This window comes from Dicentrarchus labrax, unplaced genomic scaffold (genome assembly GCF_905237075.1).
Source record: "Dicentrarchus labrax unplaced genomic scaffold, dlabrax2021, whole genome shotgun sequence".
In the NCBI taxonomy this organism is placed as follows: domain Eukaryota; kingdom Metazoa; phylum Chordata; class Actinopteri; family Moronidae; genus Dicentrarchus; species Dicentrarchus labrax.
The window spans coordinates 12,457,428-12,481,628 of record NW_026136717.1 but is presented as its reverse complement, the minus strand read 5'-3'; the positions used below and the strand labels follow the sequence as shown (position 1 = coordinate 12,481,628).

The 24,201-nt window shown below is 40.7% G+C and overlaps 1 protein-coding gene and 1 long non-coding RNA gene across 2 annotated transcripts in view; one reads left to right on the top strand and one right to left on the bottom strand.

Moving 5' to 3' along the window:
- Positions 1 to 1,415: 1,415 nt before the first annotated feature.
- The window catches only part of rell1 (RELT like 1), a 28,399-nt gene continuing 5,613 nt past the window's right edge, over positions 1,416 to 24,201 (bottom strand). The window contains exons 2-8 of the mRNA XM_051428850.1: positions 19,218 to 19,433; positions 14,897 to 14,968; positions 11,661 to 11,715; positions 8,012 to 8,260; positions 5,518 to 5,650; positions 3,649 to 3,692; positions 1,416 to 3,550 (exon numbers count right to left, since the gene is read on the bottom strand). Of these exons, the coding sequence (XP_051284810.1) occupies positions 3,657 to 3,692; positions 5,518 to 5,650; positions 8,012 to 8,260; positions 11,661 to 11,715; positions 14,897 to 14,968; positions 19,218 to 19,433 (761 nt within the window). The 3' untranslated portion in view covers positions 1,416 to 3,550; positions 3,649 to 3,656. The remainder of the gene's footprint in view (positions 3,551 to 3,648; positions 3,693 to 5,517; positions 5,651 to 8,011; positions 8,261 to 11,660; positions 11,716 to 14,896; positions 14,969 to 19,217; positions 19,434 to 24,201) is intronic.
- LOC127379368 (uncharacterized) lies at positions 17,689 to 20,870 on the top strand. Its single transcript, XR_007888294.1, has 2 exons — positions 17,689 to 17,956; positions 18,885 to 20,870. It is a non-coding gene; the product is annotated as an uncharacterized LOC127379368 (long non-coding RNA).

Below are 24,201 nucleotides of genomic sequence, written 5' to 3'. Positions count from 1 at the left end.
AAGTGAGTATGTGCGGCTTTAACTCTGGTTAAGATAGTGTCGTTTTCCAGTCACTGCCTCCCTCACTGTCCTCTGGAATCACGCTGTTTGAATAAAGGAAGGTGGGCAGTGAGCCATTTCAGAAGGTCACCGCGTTTACCGCCCTGATGTGGTTCAAAGGTGTTAAACATTGACTAGACTTTCTCCCTCTGGTCCCAAATGTTTCCCTAAAAAAAGAAAAAAAAAAAATTCTTTCTCCCCCCCCCCTGAACCAGAGAGCTCCATCCTCTTGGCTGATAGCCAGAGACAAAGATAAGATGTAGGGCACTTAGCCTGGCATCGGTATGGGAACTCTTTCGCCTGGAGGCCTGAATAATTCAGTGCCTGAGATAAATTTACTGCTTATGAAGTCATGCAAAAGAGACAGAACAGAGCTTTATTATTATCTATACCATTTTATGTGCATATCTAATTTCCCTCATGGATTTTGTTTTTAGTGGCTTTAATGTAGAAACCTTTTTCACAGAACTGGTGACACCCTCTAGTGTTTTTTTTTTTTGTCCCCAGTAAGAGCTAAAGTAAACACACACACATACAGTCAATATTTACACCAGGTCCTTCATGTCGTACACCATCAACCGCATCTTTCTGACAGGTTTAACACCCCGAGGCCACCCTCCTGCGTACGTGTGTTTGTAACAGGCAGGTTTGCTTTGAGCCTACAGTCATGGGTGGGGTGATGTTGCCTTGTGTGCCATCGGAGTTTTTTTTTTTTTTCCACTGAATGTAAATGCCCCCCCTGTCAACACTTTGAAAGTCAATCCTCCCTTCAGCGCTGTTAAGTGACACCAGCAGCAGCCATGTGTCACTCAGAGGCCTTGTTTAATCACGTCCTCACTGTTGTTCGGAGCAGTTAGGCATCAAGTTAATAATTGAGCGATCTAATAACCTAAATTAACTGATTTCCATCTTTTCTTTTTCTTTGCTCTTCCGCGGCGTCTTTAAGGTCAGAAACTTGTATCCTTTATCGAAAAGGTGTACGTTTGCACGAGTGAACCCGATAAGACTCGGAAGGTCAAGAGGAGACAAAAGAGTCAAGGATTGTTAATCCTCTGTCTCGCGCATCGGCTCAAAACACCTCTCCATCTCATCTCCATTATCTGGAAATAATATGATAGAGAGCTCGAGGTCGTCGGACTACCTACTTGAGATGAATAAGACAAATCATCTTTTCATTATGGCGCGAAAAGAGGGAGAGAAGGAGCGAGGATGGAAGGAAATGAGAAAGAACGGACGATGAAGACGGATGTTTCACTCAGGAGAGGGAGGAGAGGGAGAGGTTAGCCTGCAGGTCAGTGGACACTGGCTTTTATCACTTTAATGTACTCATGTCTCAACCAGTATACAGTGAATGATTAAATGACAACAACAACAGCTAATTATTTAATGGTTTGATATGTTATTAGTCATCTTTATTTCATTCATTACACAACAATGAAAATACATCAAACTGCCCCAAAATATGAATAACAAAAAGGTATGTTTGTTGTTTTTAAACGAGGCACAATGACATTACATTCACAAATACCGGCTAAAATGACGTGTTTTCATCACAAAGGTCTGGGAAAATGACATGTTGGGATGATTATGTCTGACCTCACAACAGTCTTTAAAAGGGTCACTCGCATGAAGTTGCAGGACTCACGTGAGACAGATTTTTTTAAAAAGTGATCGAAATCATAGCAGAAAAAGGCCCGAGATACAACACTGTATGCTACATTTCCCATAATGCAACTAGTTCATCTTTTCAACTGGCAAACATTTATGTCTTTTAAACTCCCACATTTTGTAACAACCACTTCCCGTTTTACATCTTTCAGTCTCAGAACAACATAAAGAAGGAATATTGAGCCGCTTACTCAACCTCAGGGTACGGCTCGACTCGCTCTTTTTGGGTTTCCCATTATAGACAGTACCTGGTACTTTTTATGGTACCACTTCAGTCGAGGTTCCAAAAGTGCTGAGCTGATACCTCTGAGCTCCAACAACAGTTGAGCAAGCCTCGGTCAACTCTCTCCTCTCCTGTACTTAGAGAAGCTTTGTGCTCGGCTCGTCTGCTGAATAGACAGTACTAGTTTGAAGATGGTTAGCAGATAAAACCGACATATATATATATATATATGTGTGTGTGTGTGTGTGTGTGTGTGTGTGTGTGTGTGTGTATAGTCACATCTGAAGTTAGCTAATGTTAGCAAAACTCTTGCTAACTAGTTGACTGAGGATCCCGTCACTCTATATCCTCCATTATAAGAGCAACACTCTTTCCTGTGTGCGTAGTGAGTGGATGAGAGCGGTGCAGTGTAGGTGTCAGTCTGGGCAGTAAAGGTAGTGTAGGTTCTAGTGAATAACTTCTCCGCCAAAGTAAAGCTCTCTGTTGTTTCCGGCTTGTTTTCCCCAACCGCGTCGCTATGACGATCAGCTCCACCTACGTTGAAGGGGGGTACTATGCAAAGTACTATATACAGTAGAAAAAACTAAGCAGAGGTACCAAAGGCGAGCAGAGAAGAGTCGAGCCGTACAATGAAGTGAAAATACGACATGACTGCTAATGACTGCCGGATGTGTAACTAGGCAACTGTTTGTAAACACATTTACATATTATCAGCTTATAAAGGGGTTTTGGTGGATGTGTTTAGCAGCCACAAGAGTGACCAAGAAAAAAAAACAATTAAGGCAGGTTTAAAGATTTAGTAATGCCGGTTTGACTCATGGGAAATCACAAAAAGGGGAAACCAGGCAGTGACCTGGAAGGAGCAGACTGACCTGCGTCAGGATTTTGGCTGTTAATGTCAGAATAACGCTGTCACTGAGTGAGCAGCCCCTGTGTGAGTGTTACAGCTAATTGTTTGATTTTGAAAAGCAGGACACATAAACCTGACGATGATGCCTCATCATCCTGACGGCATCGCGTTCACACCACTACAGGATACGATATAACTGCTGCTTTACTCTTATCACATCTTCCGTGTACTTCCTGGCTCTGTGACCTCTACGTCAGGGTTGTTCCTACTTCCTGTTTGGGAATGACAACCTACAATATAATCTCAGACTGGCTGTACCTGTTTTCTAGGGTGTAGTTTTATCAATTAACTGACTCATAACATGCAAAAACTCCTCTATACCTTGACATACAAAAACATATGTACATACATCATGGATCGCGTCCAAGGCTCAGGCTTCCTTGATGTCGAGCAGCTTCCCTGCTTTAACGCCCGTGAGCAAGGCACTAACTGTAAATCTATGTTGGGGAGGATATAGATTGTATCATAAACAGACACACCTTACCTCCCTTCTGCTTGTAAAATAAGTGGCCAGTGTGACTCTAAACGCCATTCTCGCCACCGCCGTCCTCATCACCAGCAGCACGTTTGGCTCCCCCGTGGAGCGGGAATGTGGAGGCACGACTCCTGAGTCGACTTCGCTCCTCCACTGCTGTTTTTTGCTGATGATGTTCTCGTTTGGGATTTAAAAAAAAGTGTCCAGATGCTGTTTTCCTCCTCTCTTTGGACATCTGCAGAACAAGGGGGGAGTAAATGCTGTCAAGACACATAAGAATGTAAAAAAAAAAAAAAAAAAACAGGTATAGCTGATAAAGATGTGACACTTTACCTGGTTTTCTATCGGTTCTCTTTGTTCAAGTTGTCCGTCTGTTCCTGGTAGGAAGGAAATAATCTTGATTTAATACAGAAAATAATCGGCACACTCAATGATCTTCAGATTAGGAGTGTTCTGCCATCACTCTTCCACGCTGCAGGGTTTGTTTATTCTCTTGGGTGGAAGGCATTTTTCTTTCCCGCACAGTCAATATGAGACAGCTGAAAGTCAATATGTGAAATAACAGTTTGAAATGAAACAAACACGGATGTTAAATGTGTTCTGAAGCTGTAAATGGATTCTTTGCATTTGTGTCATCTGTTGAAACACGAGTAATGTTTCTCCACCCTAAAGCAAATTTGGTTACGACACAGATCCGTTCAGGCTGTGATCTCTCATTCTGCCAAAGTCTCAACTTCAGAATCTGCTCGGGATTTTTAAGAACAACAAACCTTTCTTAAGCATAAGTAAAATATTTATACTGTTTATATTGTTAAGAAGGTTTATGAAATTGTGCCGTCACAATGCATTCTCCTTTATCAAGCTTGGTTAAAGGCATGTATTAAAAACAAATTGCTATATGATCAAAACAACCTCCGGACAAAAAAAATTACTTATTTTGTAATGTTAGCCAACTGCGGATCTCATTTTTGTTTCAAAATAAAAGGCCTGCCACTGTCTTCACATTAAAAAGAATTTATTGTGGAGCTTTACACGTTAGCCCACTACAGTAAATCAATATTACGGAGCAGAAAACTGCCGACACCTGATTAATAAGATAAGCATCAGGCCCAAAACCGATCTGATTGGTGCATCCCTGCATATTAGACTGTAAACTGTATGCATGAATGTTAAATGGGATTATCAAGCACCACTGAGCTCAAATTCCACCTTTGAGGTAGAATTTCAGTATTTTTGTCATAAAAGAATCTGAGAAGAAATAAACTGCGTGGCGTCTGTGCAGTTCAACAAGAAGACACAACTCCTCTGCACACTCTTGTAAACAATAAATTAAACACTGAGGAGAGACGAGTGGAGGCTGTTCATGATCACCTGGAGCATTGTAATTTCATAAACCAGAGTTTCTGTGATGTAAACAGAAAACAGCAGAGCTGCAGGCTGATTACTGATTACTGGAAGTTTTTTTTCCTCTTTATCCTGAATTTTTAAACACGTATTTGGCTAATTGTTGAGTGAACGATAGACAATGTCCATATATGCAGCTGTTTTTGTCCAGTGTTCATATCTCTTAATATCTTTTTAGTTTTATAATTGTTTTTCTAGATCAATGGACTCTGCTTTCTCAGTGTTTTACATTCTTTGGGGAGATTTTACTGTTTTCTAAGTATATATTGCCTCTGTGTTTGATATTAGGAAACTGTACAGAAACAAACTTGACTTCTGCTTTCTATACAGGTGTGTGAATGTACTATATCTGTGATAGTAAACTTATTATACATATATAACATATATAAATATTTAACAAACTACAACATTTAAAGATGTCACATTGGGCTTTTAGTATATCGTATTAGCTATTTTTCATTATTTTCTGGGCCAAACAATAGAAAGCTTAATCAAGAAATAATCATCAGATCAACAGATAATGAAAATAGTAATTAGTCAGCCTTAAAACAGTTATTATTAATACATTATATATCAAACAGTGCTAAATGTAGTGTGCTATTAATCAAACATTCTCTAGTTTGTCGACCAATGCAAAAGGCATAATGTCACTAAGAGCTGTGAACATGAGTACGCATATAAATAAATCATTTTGCATACATAAGCAACACTTAGGTATACAGAGTGTGAGCAGGAAAGAGCCCGGCGGGACACAAAGAGAAAGAGGGACACAGATAAAGAAGTTTCCAGGATACCGACCTGCTGGGACTCTGACGTGGTCCGGCTCTTGGGTTCCACCTCCGTAGGAGATGAAGGAACGCTCCCATTGGAGTCCGTTATTAACAGGGTCCGCCTCTCCTTGGCTAGTTTTTCACACTTTGTCACCCGGAACCTGAGAGGTGACAAAAGTAAATCAAAAACAGGTTTTGAATATTTTTGCAGCCTGGGACCCAAATGATAAAAAAAACTCTAATGTGGGGACCACTGGCCAAAATGAAACAGTGTATGTACTGTTGAACTCTTTGAGGAAAGTTTTTAAAAAGGATCCCAGTGTAAATTATTTTTCTAGGTCAAAATGAACCAGAACTTAGCTGAGCATCCTTTTGTAAATATATATTTTTGTAAATATTATTTTTATATAAACAAGAAAATGGTCCTTTAATGAATGATATCATCAGTTCATATTGCTGATCATAAATTCAGCTATTCTCATTTGTTCCGCAGCTTGCATGTGCTTCTGCCTCATTGTGGCTCTCACTCACCTAAACTTTACACGCCTCTCTCTCGTCCACCCACACACTCAAACACACACTCACACCCACACCCTCCAAAGCTTTAATTAAATTTAATTCAGCAAATGAATATTTGTATCCAGGTCATGCTGACCCTCTGCATACGTGGCCATTCATCTGGGTGTGCAAATGAAAAGCAAACCCTTCTGCATCCCAATCAGCTCGCACCAGGACATTAGGGATGAGGAGAGCGCTCGCTGTGTGACGGGGACAAGGCTGCACACTTTAATGGGTTCGCTAGTGGACTGAGAAATGTTGTCTTTAATTTAGACATCTTGGATACTTTTATATATAAATTGTGTGCACAGGAGCTGTCACATGACAAACAAAAATGTTTTCTTACAGTTAGAAATCATAAAATCAAACCCCATTTGTCACTAATTTCCCAACAAAAGCCATTAACTATATTTAAATTCAGTATTTGTCTCTCTATACAGTAGTTTTCATTGTTAGCGGCAGAGTCCGCCATTCCTGTGCCCAAATCAGATTGCCTTCCCACGCACAAGGGATTCACAGGAAAGAGATGTTTTATCTCATTCATAACAGCCTCACAGTTTACTGTGTCAGAGCTGAATGAAGTCACTGCTAATGCAAACACAACATCCTACTCCTGCTGCTTCACACTAGAAGCATTCAACTGGCAAAACACAAGGTGGCTTTTATTGTGATGCAGCCGCATAAAGCCTTGACAGAAAGAGGCGCATACTGAATAACTGAATAAATACAGTTTCAAGATGTGACATCAGGTGACCCTCAAACTCTTATAAAAGAACTGGAGAAATCTCAACATCCATCAAAAACATTTTATTTTAAAGTACAAAAAGTACTATGAGACTGTCAAAAAACATCCCACGCACTGTTGATCACAGGAACCAAGCTGCTGCACTTAACCTTTTGTACCTTCAATAAAAATGTCAAGCTTCCAAGGACTGATTTTTGCTACAGCGGTCTGATGAAGAAAGCTTTGTATGATGGAAGCACCAGCATTTGTTTAAAATCCATCTAAATTTGCATTGATAAAATCTGCACACAAAAGGAAAAGCCCCACTGAGAATTCTGGATTCTGATTGGCTGGAAGGCGTTGATTTACTTTTAGTAACCAACGGTAATGAACCGACACATAATATTTGTTTGCATTTCCAAATAAACACGGCAGTAATAAACTGTAGCTGATGAGCAACAGGGAAGCGTGTTTGAGTCTGGATGCCAAAATCAACCAAAGGCAGGAGGACAGAGAGAACTTTTAAAATAACTTTAGCTGTGAAAGAGAGTGAGATAAAGTTGAGTTGTGGCTCAACAACAACACATAACTATATTTATTATATTTATTTACTAAGCTGTTTATAAAGAATTCCTTATTTTCGATTTCTAAGATTGAATTGTTCTTTGCTTTGTGATTAACAAAGTTCTGTTTCTTTTCCTATTTACTGTGTATATTTGTTATGAGCTGCTACAAACAATTAGGAATACTAACAAGTTGACGTTCTGTACAATATGTTCCTGAAAAAACAACAACCTCTGGTAGAAAGCTGTTACATATCAGACATTTCTCTGCTGCCGTGACTGTCTCAGTGTTGTGAGAACCTCCTACAGTTTGGTGTGCTTTTGTTTCTTTTCTGTTTGGGTTAACTACTGAACCTTCACACTGTGTGCACCATCTATTTTCCCAGGCTTCAGCCTGAATGTCCACCTGTGTATTTTCCAGGTCAGTAGTTTGGTGTCAAAGTGCAAGGCAGTCCTAACCTGTGTAATTAAGTGTGGACTTTCCAGTGACAAATACTTAAGAGTTAATGTTTGATTGGTTGGTTATGTTTCATATGCATAAATATCTAATAATCATACTAGGAAAACAGTTTTCACTGAGCTCTGCAAATAAAATTGATGATTCTAAGAAATATTGGATGCAGGAAACTCGAATTTTTGTCCCTGCCTCAGACACACACTCACACACACCTGCCCACCTGCCCACAGCCAGAACCGTGATCTCTCCTTGTTGGCTGCGCCGGTTTTCCGTCTTACGAGCCGACGGCCTCCTCATCAGCGGCCATTTCTTCTGGCTGCAGCGGCTGCAGATGTTCTTGTTGCCGCCCGCGCCGCCGATGGTGTGCAGGTGGTTGCAGGTGTGCTTGGCGGCTCCTGCCGGTGCACCCGGTGATATGGGAGTCATCGGAGGGGTTGGGGTGCCGGGAGAGGTGGGGGTGAGCGGGGGACTAAAAACGGAGAAAGCGGACATTAGTGATCGAGATGGAGGGGTTTTATTTTAGATGCACATTTTAAAAAACCCTCTTGCTTCTGCAACAACACATTATTGTTATTAATATATTACAGTACACAATTACTCCTTAATATGATATGAGCTGCTGAATGACTACAGCCTGTTTTCACTAGCAGTACAATCAAAATAATGTTAATCAGCCTCTGAACAATAGTTATGCAACAAAGAGAGTAATGAACCAAGAAGTCTTTTGTAGGTCAGCACAACATCAAAAGGTGAAATGAAATGAAAAGTAGTGCTTTTCCCAGATCAGCTATCAAAAGTGCAGCATTGAGAAGTGAGACCTTTCACAAACTACCAACCGAGCTACATTCAGTGCGAAACATTTTCATTTAACGGCGAGAATTGCATTCACTGAATTCTGCGGCGCTTCCTTTATCACGGTAGAAAATGACACTTTAATGTCTCATCACTTCAACAAACTGACACGCTCTGAATGGTGATTGCATTTAATAATAACAATGGAAGCAATTTCCAGTGCGAGCAGGAATCAGGTGAGGTGTTGGACACCTGATCAATTACATATAAGACAGCAAACCGGTATAAAGAAGTCAAATTGATACGAAGGGCGTCACGACACATACTGATTCTTTCCACTTTCACATAGTGTTTCTATTTGTATAACATGTGTTAACAGAGACTATTTGTCTGTTTGCTCTCTCACACATCGTTTTGTTTAAAGGAACTGTGTGTACATGTTTTATGAACCAGCAGCTCTTCACATTGTTCAAACAGAAAGGTGGAATAAACAGTACTCCTTCTCACTGACGTAAACATATAATATACGGTATGTCCACTCATCATTCTGTCTGTCCCTTGACATGCATGCACAGGCGAAGGCCTATTTGATGTCTCTCATCAGAAAAAGAGAGAGGATTGCGCAAAGATGCACAAATGTAATATTCTCATGTACAGAGCGAGGATTCCTGACGAGCAGAGGTATGAAACATGAGTTTGATCCACAGGAGGGGGAGGGGGAGACATGGTAAAGGGGAGATCAGCTCATGTGAGCCGAGCATCTTGTGGAAAAGGGGGACTGAGGGACGATGGAGAGGTGGAGGTTGGAGAACTGAAGGGGAGAGCGGCACTGAGGCGAGGGAAAGTTAAGTACCAAATCTGGAGAGGCAGATAGCGAGCCCTGGCCACACTACAGTCACTCTCCTCCTTATAGACTATCCATCCCACTCTCCTTTTTCCTCCCTCTCTTCCTGCCTGTCTGTCTGTCTCCCTCCGCCCCTTAAGTGTCCCATAAATTACCCCCACTGAACCCCCCCCCCATTCCACCATCTCTAAGTGATCCACTGGCAGACTGCCCAACCTGGCTGGGAGAGAGGAAGATATGAGGAGTAGCAGCAAGGGAAAGGGGAGGGAGTACTACAGAGAGAAATGAACAAAATAAAGTGAAGGGAAACAAGGTCTGGAAATATGTGGAAAAATAGATTCGGAGAGGAAACTGAAGAAGCGAGACACATGAAAGTGACGGCGAGGAAATGTGCGCGATTGCAGATTTCTGCTGATTTTTTTTTTCCAGGACACCCAATGTGACTGAGCAGAATACCTCAGTACTTAATCCTTGGCAGAGGCAACACTCCTACCATTTATCCACACGGTTTCCTCCAAACAAAGGAGAACATCTCTACCCTCTTTATCTCTCTCCTTCACTCCCAGAACAATATGTAGCGGGACAAGTAAGATGACAGGAGGAGAGAGAGGGGAAAACATACTCCGCTAACTCGATTTGCTCGCACTCCTCTTCTGTCAAAGGCATCTCCTCCTCCAATCTGTCGATCTAACTCCCTCTCCCCTTATCTCGGCGGCAAAGCAACGTGAAGACGTCTAATCTCGGCTTGTTCCACCAGCTCCTGTTCTTATGATGCGGGGTTGGTTCAAAGTGACAAGCTAGGCAGCCTTTGATTTGCGATGTGAATGTCAAAATGTGAAGGATTCACTGAGCTCCACGTTAAGGCCTACACAGTTTATACTAGTGAAGGATCCTGGCCATCAGATGCAGCCTAGAGCAACTGTTGACTGTTAGCTCAGTAGTTGTTGCGACGCCTGTTACTCCTCTACTACTCAAAATTCAATTTTCAAAAAAGGAGAGGAAGATAAGATAAAAGCAGCTTCTCATTTCTAGCCAATGATCGGGGTTAGAGATATCTGTTATCTAGTCAGCAGAAAAATGTAAAACCAGAATTCTGTTTTTGGTTGCTTCGCTAACATACAGAGGAAAGATTGATGATCTATTGTTTGTATTTTCAAAAAGTGTGTTTCAGTTTTAATGTTAGAGGCTAAAAGGCTCGTAGGATGAGGGCTAACCAATGTGTTTGGCTATCGAATGTAAAACTACCTCTTCTGGGGTTGTAAGGAGTGTAAACGTCCCCAAATCCAAACCAAAGAGCAGGACAGAGCTGCTAACGTTTGCTCTGATAAAGTAGCATCAACAGTGTTGTGCTATTATGAAGGAGTTTTTTTAACATAACTTATAACAAAATAATGTAATACAAATTGGCCTTGGGAGTTACCACTGTAGCTAGTAAGCAGCATGCTATAACGTTTGCATTTTACACTAGAGCCCACAAACACACAGTTAAATCAGTTTCTAACACTTTTGCTCTCGCGTTTTATGTTTTGGAAAACTCTTCTGATGCAGAATATCGCTCTTACTGAAACCCCATGCATACCACAATACACATATAGAGAAATCAAAAGCTTGACAAGCCTGTTGTGCCTAGTTGAACACTCAATTATTCTCATTATCTATCAATCTGTTGATTATGTTTTCAAATCTTTTTGGTCCAAGTCAAAATTTCCTAGAGAGTACTGTATCCAAGTTGCTTCTTTTGTCCGACAAACTGTCCAAAACAAGCTTATTAATTTACAGGCTTATAAAACAGCCAGAAGCGTCATATTCTTACATTTGAGAAGCGGGAATTTGGCTGGAATTTCTGCTAGATAAACAGTTTATACAGGCTGCAGTTAAACTAAAGTTTCTTAGCCCAATACTCCCTTTTTAAGTGGAGTCCCACTTGCTGTATCCTGGCGAGGAATCCAACAAGGAAACATGCCAACAACTGCGCTCAATATGCTTTAATAATCTCACAATGCAGTGATATGGGGCACAGTGGCATTTCGGGAATAGTCCCCAGCTGCTCGCCCTCAATCAAACCTTGCCAATCTGGAAAAGTATCAGAAGAAGAAATGTGGCCTGATTGCCTTGCCTGTTCATTTCCTGCTCTGGCTGGCTACTCTCACTTCAGTCACCAGCAGGCTTTCACGGAGGCTTATGGTGCCATCTGCTGGTTGAGACAGGGAGAACAACAAGAGAGCACACTTACCCGTCAGAATCAATGCTGTTCTCATGAACCATGGCTTTCAGCGCGTCTGAGTTTGCTGAAGAGAGAGACGGAGAGAGGGGTTACACATTTATAGAGATAGAAGGAAGGAGCAGGGAGAGGGAGAGATAAAAGGAGTGTTGGGAATTAGCGAGGGGAAACGCTCCAGTGACTTCAAAAGCAGAGCGCTTATTGAAAGATGACTACAACAGATTAACTCCTTAACACAATTAAACGGCACATCACATGCAATCACTGAACACATAATTCCTGTACACAGCAACCTCAGAGGAAACCAGAAAAAAAAAAAACACTTTCACTGGAGCAAACACACTCTGAAAAGTTTAAAGTCTGTATAATGGTCAGCCATTTGGCACAGGGGGATGAAGACATGTTGATTTTCTTAAACCTTACATGAAACCAACTTCTCCTTCCAGACACAGCAGCATCCACAGCTCAAGTATAGATTTACATAATTTGCTCCCAGAGACAGATTTCCCTAAGGCTCCACATGAGCACACAGTATGCACAGATACAGGAATTTGTGCAAACCTTACGAAAAAGTGTGTGTGTGTGTGTGTGTGTGTGTGACGTAGGTGAACGTAGGAGTTTCATGTTATGATTTAATCTAAACGTGCACGGACGACTGACTCAAGCCTCTGTCCTCCTTATCACCACGTATCATTGTCATATTATCAGGAACCGCAGGGGGTTTCACGAGAATATCCCGAAGTTATTTTCAGTCCCTATTATGAACTACGAGCAAGTGTTATGAACTTGCAGTTGCTGTGGTCATATCTATTGTGCAAGGCTGCCTCCTGAGGACCGTTGCACTGTGGGTGGGTGTGAGACTAACATCCAAGGAATATTATTAAAAAAAGTTTCAACTTTGAGTTTTTATTTAATTTTCTGCAAAAGTTACAGCAGTCTTCTTCTTGCTGTTTTCATTGGTTTGAAGTGGGCGGGGCTCAGTTGGAAAAATGTGCTGTCACAGCTGTGCACCAATCAGAATTCAGCAACATTTGATTTAAAATCTTAATGACTGTCAGTGGGATTGTTATTTATGTTGCTAGGCGACTTTGATTCAAATCTGATCAAACCACACCCACACAGTCCTGATTTAGAGTTTTATTTTTGCTTGTTCAGTCATAAATATTTTATTATGAAGGAAAAAAAGAAATATACCCCCTCTAAATGCCTCTTTTTAAAAAGTAAAGTATTTGCAATATGCTGTATATCTCTGGACCCATTTAGTTATTTATTTTATTGCTACAGATACCTGGTCAAATGTAGATAATGTGACATCGCATAGACGTTGCCCGTGCAGCTACAATAAAACGTTGTTCCTCAGTATTAATGGGCTACTTACTATACAGTATTCCATGAACAAACACCAAATATATCTTCCTGTTTATCTTTCAGAAATTTGAAAGACAGCCGACAAGTGAAGGATATAATATTCTTGTCAACATTTGTAACTTATCCTCCAAGTGGATTTTATTTTGAAGTCTGTTGTGTACATGGGCATCCAATAAGAACAAGTATTCTGTAGATGGCAGTCTTTGCTCAGCCATAAAGACAACTACTGCTACTCACAGTGACTACTCAGTTCCTTTGTTTATTTATACCCAAACTGCTGCTGCTGCTGGTGGGAATGTGAAATACACTTACAGCTACAGATAATGTTCCAGGTAATTATTGGAAACAATTGTTTCCATGAAAAATACCTGGAAGTAGAGTAACCAGTAATTAAAAGGCTCAAGTTTTCTAGGTTGAATGTGGAAAGGTCACAACAGTATTGTCTTGGAAGGAGCGGTGAAACAGGCATTTACTGTCTTATATAATGCAGAATACCACGCCATGTCCCCGGTGAGTCACAGCTAACGGACTCCAGCTCCACAAACACAGTTTTCTTGCAAAGCGGTGATGAGTCAGCACAAAGTTCGGACAGAAAAATCAACACAGACACCAAGACATCCAAAGGCTGCCCTTGTGTGTCATGCGCTGGACATCTGGATAAGATATGAATGATGGTTTAGACTGCTTTAGCGATCAATACTCACAGATAAGCTGTAAATGTATTGTATTATATTGTCATTCATTATCTGTTTATATATAAAGAGGAATTAAACTTGTTGACAGCTACTTCAGTATAAGTATATAAGTGTTACTGCAAAGATATGTGCATGTTTTGTTTTAACTAAATGTAGCGAGTCTCAACTGTGGATGGAAACTTTGGGTGACCGCCATGATTTTGTGGCCTTATACCTCTTAAAATGAAGCTGGAACTAAGCTACGTTGTGCTACACCCTATGTCCTACACAGCTGGCGTGGCATACAGTGAAAACTACAGTATAATCTTCCACAGCATAATCGCCACCCTCTCCTTTCTTTTCTTTCACCACCTTGTCTCCTCTCCATACTCTTCTGCCTCTTCCTCTGCCTCTGTGTGATTTCTGTCTGCCATATGTTATGGTAGTAAAACTACTAATGGCCTAAAATAGGCACCGAACCAACGCGATATCCAAGTGGTTTCTACCTGCCTACAATCACTATGAACAGTTGTTAGCCTGATTTAAATAGAACACCGCTGCTGTGGGAGTTTTATTAGAGAAATACAGTGTGTATTCATACTGATGAAGTTGATTGTATTTGATACAATACCAACATTGATCCTTATCTCTCCTGCTGCCACTTAGAAACTCAGCTGAATAAAGAAAAGCAATTACTTCATTGGTACCAGGAGAGTGCTGTGATTTATTGTGTATTAAACTTCATGCTCCAGCTCGGGGAAATCATTTCAATTTACAAGAATAAAGAAATTAGCTAACAGCTAAAATACTCCGATGACTTCAAGGGGAAACTGTGACTGTGTTGTGGGAACCAGTCATTGCTAATTTTCCTTTAAATTCCTCTACAGAAGCCAGTTTGTCCTGGTGTTTAACTTCCTCTAAAGATCCTCATTCCTGAGTCCCACACACTGATACACACCGCTATCAATACACAGAAACTAACACACACACACTTCCTTCCAGGATAATGTGACAATGTAGCTGTCAAAACAATAATGGAGTGTCAGTTGTAATGACTTCATGGAGGCAGGGCTACTAAGGGCCCAGGGTCACATGTTCAGAAATCAGTGTTAAAAAGGAGTAAGTGAGATATGTTGAAATATATTTATATAGGTGGCAAAAGAAACTGATTTGTTCGGTTTGTCATTAAATACACTGGACAGATACCTTCATTCTTCATGATGTAGTGGACGATCTGTCCGACCGTGTCGTTGTTGTCACTGAGGGTGTCATTCATGTCTGAAAGATAAGGAAACAAACAGAAACACTTATACTAGGTGTGTAATATGTATTCAAAATGATAATATCCTCAAACAAGTTGTGATTGCTAACCCTCAACATAAATCATGCAAGTACACCAACAGTAAAGCACATGAAGGAAACTCTGTTTAGAAATATCTCTTCAGGCCCCAACAGCCTGGACCCCTTTACATCGTAAATTACAACTTGGCACAGCTCCTATAGATTTTACTGTTTAACTGGAGCAGGAATGCAAAGGATGAGCTATAATGGAAACCCACACATAGACTCGTGGAGCTTTTTCTTTGCCTAACACATGAGATTCAAGCATGGCAAACTATACTGATATATGAGAGGAGATATTGTCAGGGTTGTTGGCTGTCAAAATATTAGTGTTTTAAACTTGGATTCACGTTGGCCACTTGGGGGCAGCAAAAAAAGCTATAAACACAACACTTAGTTCATATGGTGAAAATATGTTAGCAAACAGTTGCTTATTTACACACCCAGAACATTTGGAGTACAATTTAAATGTATTTTCTTGTTTCTGGCCATCTGATGAATGTAAGTCCATATTAACTCATATTTTATCTCTGTTGTAGTCTCCACTAACTCCAGAGGGAAATATCTGGCTCTTTAGCTGCTAAATGCTCCTCTCATTAACTGTCTGACTGCTGCTTGGTGCAGGGCACGTAGCGTAAAGTTGTTGGGTTTTTTAAAGCTTTTTCCCTAAAAACAGCTCTCTTTCTGCAGCTGGAAACACTGAAGACTGAAAAAAGCAAAAAAAACAAACAAGGAACTGAAAGATGCTAAAATTAAAATGTTTTTATTATAGCAGCTTTAAAAGGTTCTATTACAGCTACCAATGGTCAACATCAGTCATTTATTGTGTCTTCTACAAGCACCAATCCCCATACAAATAAACTAAAACTGCATATTATTGTTATAATTTGATGTTCTGTATCAATGGGAGACCCTCATGTGATCCGTATGTGCGCATATCCATATAAAAGAAAAACTCAGCACACACCCCTGTGAGGCACTTTCCAAAGCTTCCTGTTGATTGCTTCCTGAGTTTTTTCTCAGTACTGATAAACATAATACTCTTTCAGCAATTCTTGGGAACCTTGTGGTATAATGAATCGACAGAACTGAACTTATGTTGAACGGCCATCTGCACAATGTAACAGGGAGTTGCTTCCAACTTATAAAAGTGAGTGAGAAAAAGCAGAGAGTAAGAAAACAGGAAACCCGATCAGTGCGAAACAAGAGGAGACTGGATGGACTGAACGAGAGAGGCAGAACACACAAGCACTGTTTTTTTTTTTTTTTCCCAACTCTTTTGTTTTGACGTATGAGAGAGAAAGGGTTGGGCACACACACACACACACACACACACACACACACACACACACACACACACACACACACACACACACACAACGACAGACAGACAGACAGACAGACAGACAGACAGACAGACAGACAGACAGACAGACAGACAGACAGACAGACAGAGAGAGAGAGAGAGAGAGAGAGAGAGAGAGAAACAGCAGGGTAAAATGTACTATTGTGCTGCTGGCACACAAGAGAAACCAGCTTTACACGTATCTTTACACAGGATTCACTGGAAGGGCTCAGGTACAGCAGAGATGTGATACGCCAGAGAAAAACAGTCAAGAGGACCCTTGTATGATAACAGATAAGTAAGAAAGAGAAACAGCCCAGACTCCTGCTGATCTTGGCAGCATGGTGTAAACAGTTCCTTCTTCCCATAACATTTCTCGTGCCTGTGATATACCCCGAGACAACGCAGCGATGCCAGAGGTCTCACGTCTGCACGTGAGAAATACTAGAAAGAGAGGAGAGAGAGCAAAGCACTAATCTCACCTCTTTACTTTCTCTGCGTGGTTATGACACGTAATGCAAAAACTGACACGCCAGATGCAGAAAGGGGGGAAACCAACCAACTATATATATTATTCTTCTGAGAGGCCATAAACTCATAACCAGGTACAACAATGCTCACAGCAATTAAGCATTATCTGCAGTTATCATTACGAGGAAATTAAACTGGACCTGTGTAGAGAATTCTTTTTGTTTCACCTCACTTAACACACCCCTAGTTGAGTCAGAACATGAGCAGTGAATGCCAAACGTCTTCCTGGTTTCTATAGGCCTCCACTCCTTAGAAAGACAGAGACAATAGAGGACTATGGCTGAGATAAGGCTGGGACTTGGTAGAAGCTCTGTCAATATCACCGCACGATGACTCAAATATGGCGTTAATAATATTTCTGAGCTTGTGATTTCACAGCACACAAGTTGAAAACCACTTCTTAAATGATGGTGCATAAAATAACTGAGTATACCTTAAAAAAGCTGTGACATACGTAGGTCTTTAGTCTGTTTTTATATTGTTTAAGGCATGCAGAAATAGTGAGCAACATGCTACTAGTTTTTCTAAGAAAGGAGACATTCATATGACCCAAGTCTTCTGTCTGCACCTTCAGTACCTGGCACACACCAAACTCATTAGATTCAGGAATGTAGTAGAAGACTGTAAGTACTAGAGGGCAGGTGGGAGCATCAAGTGATTTTACTGCATGATAGCTGGCCTTGAATGTCACCATCACATGACATGAAAATAGGAAACCTCATGCAGACCTGTGACTAATTTTGAAACCGAGTTAAAGAAAGTCACTTCTGCATTAATTTTCCATCAAGAAGCTCAACAACATCACAGTCTGACCGACTGCAGAAAGAGTTTGGACCGATACTGAACCTCAGTTAATGTTTAACTTGACTGGAATTTTTTCAGTTCACTTGTTGTTGTAAAGCAAAGCCATCTGGAATAGCCATTCAATGATCTTTACTCTGTAGATATTCCATATAGAAGTCTTCATTGTTAGTGGCAGCACCGGATTCAATTTGCCTTCACAAGCACGAGGGGAAGCACAAGGGGAAGCACAAGGAACGAGGCAGCATGTAAGCTTAGTTTTAAATTTGATCTCATTGGCATCAGTCTCACTCTATACTGTTCACTGTCCTAATGCCATATCAGAGCTGTATAATGCTAATGCAAAGAGAACATCCTACTGCTGCTGCTGCTTCACATTTAAAGCATTCATCTGGTGAAATACGGGTGGCCACAAGAAACTGACTGTGGTCATTCATCAGCAAAGAAAATGGTAATTTTCTACATTTTTTCACAGCGGATCAAAAGATATGTGCTAATTAAAGTTGAAACAGTCACAGTGAGCTAACTTTACAGGGTCCTGCTGTTGTGTAGAAAACTATACATACAGTCTGGAATCAGATTGTGGTTGTGATAATTATTGACTGACTTCTTTATCGAACAAACACTGGTCTGGCTGCACTGTAAACACACAATAGTTCTGATTAAGTAGCTGCTCAAGGATCGTTTGCTGGCCCTACAATCCCAGAACCAGGATTGAAATCTGTCTCTTGAAAAAAGTGGTTACCAAAACCTCACTGCATCAGAAACCTACTACAGAAGTATAAGAATGTGCTTCGATAACAGTTTGACTCAACATAGTCAACTATGCGGTCTGCTATTAAATTTTGTGATCTGAAAGATATTTTAATTGATCACTTCTTTTTGCAGTGCCTGCCGATCAACTGGGCAAAACGAGACAGCATCCATGCATTAATCTTGGCCCAATTCCCTCAAATTCAAGTACCCAACATGGCATCGTTTGAGACACCAAAGGCAAATTTTTTTTATGAGAACAAGCAGAGAGAATCTCACAGATAACAATTGGATAGAGTAAAAAATAATGATATAATAATGAATAATCCCAAAAATATATCAAAAGAACTTAGATTTTTTGCACAAAATGTAAACATTCAAGCACTTTCAATGATTCATGTCTTTTTATGTCTTTTCACAAAGGCCTTCCAAGGATTTCAAGGACCTGTGGGAACCGTGACACTACCAATTTATAGCTTTTTTTCTGTCAAACAATTTTCAGTTGGCTTCCTTATCCTCCATAATCTCTTCTGCATCGTAGATTAATATAAGCCTGGTTGAGCAATAACCTTGGGTGTGTGCTATATATAGATGATGGATGACTTCAAACAATGAGCACATAGATGCAATAAACACATAAAGCCAAGTCACCACGTTGTCAGACGCTCTGTGTCAGACAATGACAGATTCTTTTCAACACCTTAGAGTATTTAAAGTTGCCTCAACTCCCTCCCTCTTTTATTCAGATTCCCTTACCTCCGCCCTGCTCAAGATCCTTGTCTTCTTCCTCGCACTCCTCGCCATCCTGGGCCTCAGTGGTGCACCGATAGCCCTTTCTCTTCAACACGTGGCAGATCACCACCCCCAACAGGCCCAGAAGGAAGAAAACGGGAACCAGGACGAAAGCGGTGTAGTCTGGGGTTCCCCCCGCTGCTCCACCTGCACCTTTTCCAGTCTCTGTAGTCTGATTTACTGGATGACGGGAAGCAAGAAACAGGGATAAAACACAGCCATTATTTTAAATGTTGTTGCAACGGGACACAGAAAAACAGAGCTATGGACTGTCATTACAATGCCAATGATGGCAACCTGATATCCACAGTAAGTCTGAGGCCCTTGGCTGAGCAGCTGAGGGGATTTAAATGCTATCAGCTGCAACATGACGGAGCTTTCATGTTCCCTTCTTGGATCAATCGAGTCTGCTGCTGTCTCTGCCCTCTAACTGCTCCATCCGGTGCAAGCTGTCCCCCCTTTTACAGCTTTGAGGACTCATTTGGTTTAAGAAGTAGACGCAGAAAGAGTGAAAAGGCAAGTTCAGAACAGACAAGTGTCCTGAAAACTGTTGTAGTGTCGGGGGGCAGTCAGTGATTTCTCTTTCATTATGATTCTGTAACTAAAATGCGCTATAGGCCAGTAAGTGTAACATTGCCGCACCTTATGTGAATTTTTTATTTATTTTTTTTACTTCTTTTTATTTCCCTTTATCAGGTGCAGTCATATACATTCACACGTTCAAGGATATAACACAGGTGTAAATGGGGTAGAGGTAGTCCATGGGTTTTGACATCCTAACAATGTCCAGAGTCCATATTTGAAAGTGGGCAGTGATATTCATTCACTGAGTGAGAGGATGAACATACAGTATACAAACATTCCTTATTCATAATCGAATGGCAGGGGGAAGAAAAACCCACAGCAGTCACATCAAAAATCATATCGATCAATAAAATATGAGATAATTGGGGACCATTTATTCAGGAATACATCCGTTTTCAAGTGTAACCTTGCGGTTATATTTTCCATGTAGTAAACATCCTTAACTTTCTCTCTCCATTGTGCTACTGTGGGGGGCTGCGGCCTCAGCCAGGAGATTGTAATCATTTTCTTAGCAATTAGAAGAAGGACTCTCAGCAATACTCTGATTATTGTTTTCTAGATCTTCTGGCAATATTCCTAACACAAAACAAGATGGTTCTAAGGGAAGATCAACATTTAAAAACATTTTTTATTTCATTTTGTATGTTTAGCCAGTATCTTAACAGTTTCGGACAATCCCAGAATACATGTGTGTGGTCTCCCACCAGGCCACAGCCCCTCCAGCACTGATTTGAGGTGTCCACAAATCTTGATGTGACAACAGTAGTCCTGAAAAACTTAATCTTAGTTTTCCATGCAAATTCCTTCCAGATAGGGCTATTTGTAATTTTGTGACCCTCCCTGCATGACAATTCCCAGTTGTTATCTGGAATTATGGTGTTCATTTCCAGTTCCCATTTTTCTTTCAAATCTAAACTGTTATCTGTTAGTTCTTCTTGTAGTGTCTTATATATGTGTGATATAACCTTAACCTTAACCTTAATAGTCCCTTTAAATAATAAAATAAAGAAATGTTCTATATTAGAGGGTAAAGTGCATAGTTTGTCCGATTCTGTGTTTCTGTAAATACTGTCTCAGTTGGAGAGATTTAAAAAAACCATGGGCTGGAAGGTTGTATTTGTCTGAGCTGCTCATAGGACATCAGGACTCCTCCGTCAAATAATTGGTCCAACATAACTAAGGCATTCCGCTCCCAGGGGGGGCTGTCTAGGGGCAAGTTTAGGCAGTCATTTTGCTCCATCCTAACCCATATAGTATCGTCGTCTTGAAATATCCATGCAACCAATGATCTAAGCTGAGCTGCCCAATAATATTTTTTCAGGTTAGGTAAATCAAGGCCTCCATTTTCTTTTGTGCATAACATAATATCTTTTCAATCTTATTCTGGGTCTTTTGTTTTTCCATAAATTTAGATTATTGATTTTTTTGAATGTGGAGGTGGGGACCTCTATGGGTAGAGATTGGAACACAAAGATCAGCCTTGGTAATATGTTCATTCGTATCGTTTCCACTCGTCCTATTAGGGATAAGGGGAGAACTTCCCATCTTGTAAGGTCATTTTTTATTTCGCCCATCAGTTTGCCATAGTTGGCCTTGCAGCTGTGATGCGTCAGGTGTTATGATAATACCCAAGTATCTAAACCCTTGTTTAGACCAGTGGAATTTAATACTGCCTGTTAATTGTGCAGGCCAGTGCCCCATCAGCATCATTGCCTCTGACTTTGATTGATTAATTTTATAGCCTGAGAGCTCTCGATATTCCTTTAACTTTCTCATTAATGCTGGGACAGAGGTAACTGGATCACTAATATATGTCAATATGTCATCTGCATAGACAGAAATTTTGTGTTCTATCTTTTATGCCTTAAATAATATCATTCTGTCGGATTAATGCAGCTAGAGGTTCTATATTTATAGCAAAAAGCAAAGGGCTGAGGCAGTCACCCTGTCGAACCCCCCTCTCAAGTTAAAAAAATCTGAACAGCATCCGTTCACTCTAACACGTGATTTTGTGTTTGTATATATGACTCTTATCCAGTCTACAAATGTGGAACCCCATAACAGCCAGCGTTTTATATAAAACTGCCAATCCACTGTGTCAAAAGTTTTCTGAGCATCAAAACTAATAAGCATAGAGTTTTGCTTCTTTTTCTTGGCACATGTTATGATGTTCAATGTTCTTCTTATGTTATTAGCTCCTTGTCGGCCAAGGATGATGTGAAATTTACATTTATGGTCACACAGATATCAGGGTTGGTGATATCTTGTTTTTCACAGTAACTGACTGCAGCAAAAAGAACAAAAAGACCATAAACTTTACCACTCGAGCTTCCCACTCCCACTACCATCTGCCCACCCACCTACACACCGGACTTTAGACCCATCAGGGTGCCACAAGGCTCTTGGGAAGGGTGCCCGCAGCAGCTCACAAGCAAGACATACTGTGTTTTCATTTCAAACAGCTTAAAGCAATGTTTTATTGCTGACACTAACTATTATTTTCCTCCATGGTATGTAAAGAAATAGCAAAAATGGCAATCACATCTTCCCTGAGACCAAAGTGACGTCTTCATATTGCTCATAACAGCCCAAAACCCAAAGACTTTCAGTTTTATATATTCATATATGACAAAGAAACACTGAAAATCCTCACTTTTGAGAAGCTGTAACCAAACAATTAATCAGTTATCAAAAACTTTTCAAAAAGAATTTCAGCCTCTAAATTCGTTGCAGACTGCGCATTTACGTGACTGATCATTGTTACATTTTCCATTTTGGACACAACATCTTGAAGGTGATCAGGTCAAAAGGTCAAAGGGCAGACCATGACCTGTGGTCAGCTATAGGCGAAAGCTCCCATTGCTCCTGCTGTTGGCGCACCACGTGAGGCATTCCAGCTCGACACAAGAGGGCTTTTGTCTGGTTTCCTGTTCGCATCATTGTGTGTGCTTGTGTGTATGTGAGAGACACACACAGACAGACAGGAAGGGTAGATCACAGTATGAATAGAATCTCAATCAAATCACATTTTCAAGCCACTATTAAATGTCCCCCTGATGTATGAGTACAGGCGTGTATCGGGATACCTAACCATATGCCTCCTGATGCATACAGGAATTTGTGCTCTCCCATTGTCCCAGTTCCCTGATGCATCCGACTGAACACACTGATAAAGACCATTGTCTGCTCACTGACCGTCCTGTGACCAACTGTTTGTCTGTCTGTGTGTTTATATCAACCACACATTAGTAGGCAGTCCTGGCATGGTCCCATGCCTCTCCAAAACACTCATAAGCAACCATGGGCCAATTAGAGGATTATATTAAAATCAGTGAAAAAGACCAGAGAGAGACTGGCAAATGGGCTGAATAGAGTCCTTCAGGAGGATTTAGACTTGAGTCATAAATCTCTTAGCAATAGGGCTGGGTATTGTTAAAAACCTCAAGATTCGATTTGATTATGATTCTTTAGGTCACAACTCGATTCGATATTGATTTAAGTAGTACCTGTTGATAATTTTAAAATAATTGCCGACTTCAACAGACTCCAAAACCGCTGTCTTTACCTCTGTGTACAGCTTCGGGACGGCGACATCCGAGTTGCGTCTGTTTTGGATCCACAGGTTTAGCCGCGGGTTGCTGCAGAGCTTCTGCATGGTGTTGGCTTAATTGATAAATTTTAGTACTGCCTGGCACAGCTTACACACTACCTTACTTTTGTCTATTTCCTGTGTTCCGGGTTTACACTGGAATCCAAAATGACTCCAAACGTCTGCTTTTAAAGTTGAAGGCGCTGGTTTAACACTGCTGCTACCTGCTTCTGTTGCTATGTTGTTGTTGTGTGGTCAAGTGCGGCCTTCGTCCGTACAACGCAAATCACACAAAGGTGTTGCTCACCACGCCCCCACTGGCCAGGGGCTTGAATCGATTCAGAGGATTTAATGAATCGATATTGAATTGGGAAAAAATATAATGCAATGCATTGATGAATCGATATTATTACCCACCCCTTCTTCGCATCCACAGCTGGTGCCATGATGAAAGTCCTCAGAGGGACAGCCAAAAAATACTGATATCTGAGATATATCACAGGTGCACAGTCATACCAGGATGCTGTATAATTGGGATATTAGGTTTCCTTATTATATAACTTTTGGGCTTTGGTAGGCTTAGAAAAGATTCTTCGTTCTATAATTTTGTATTGATATAAATAAATACATCTCGGTACAGACCGAAACAAGAAACAAAAATCTAAATTAAATCTAAGGCTGCAACTAACGATTATTTGTTTTAGATAGAAATGTATTTATCCTGTAGGAAATTGTTGTTAGGTGTAGAGAGAGTAAAATCAATAAAAAGGTGTA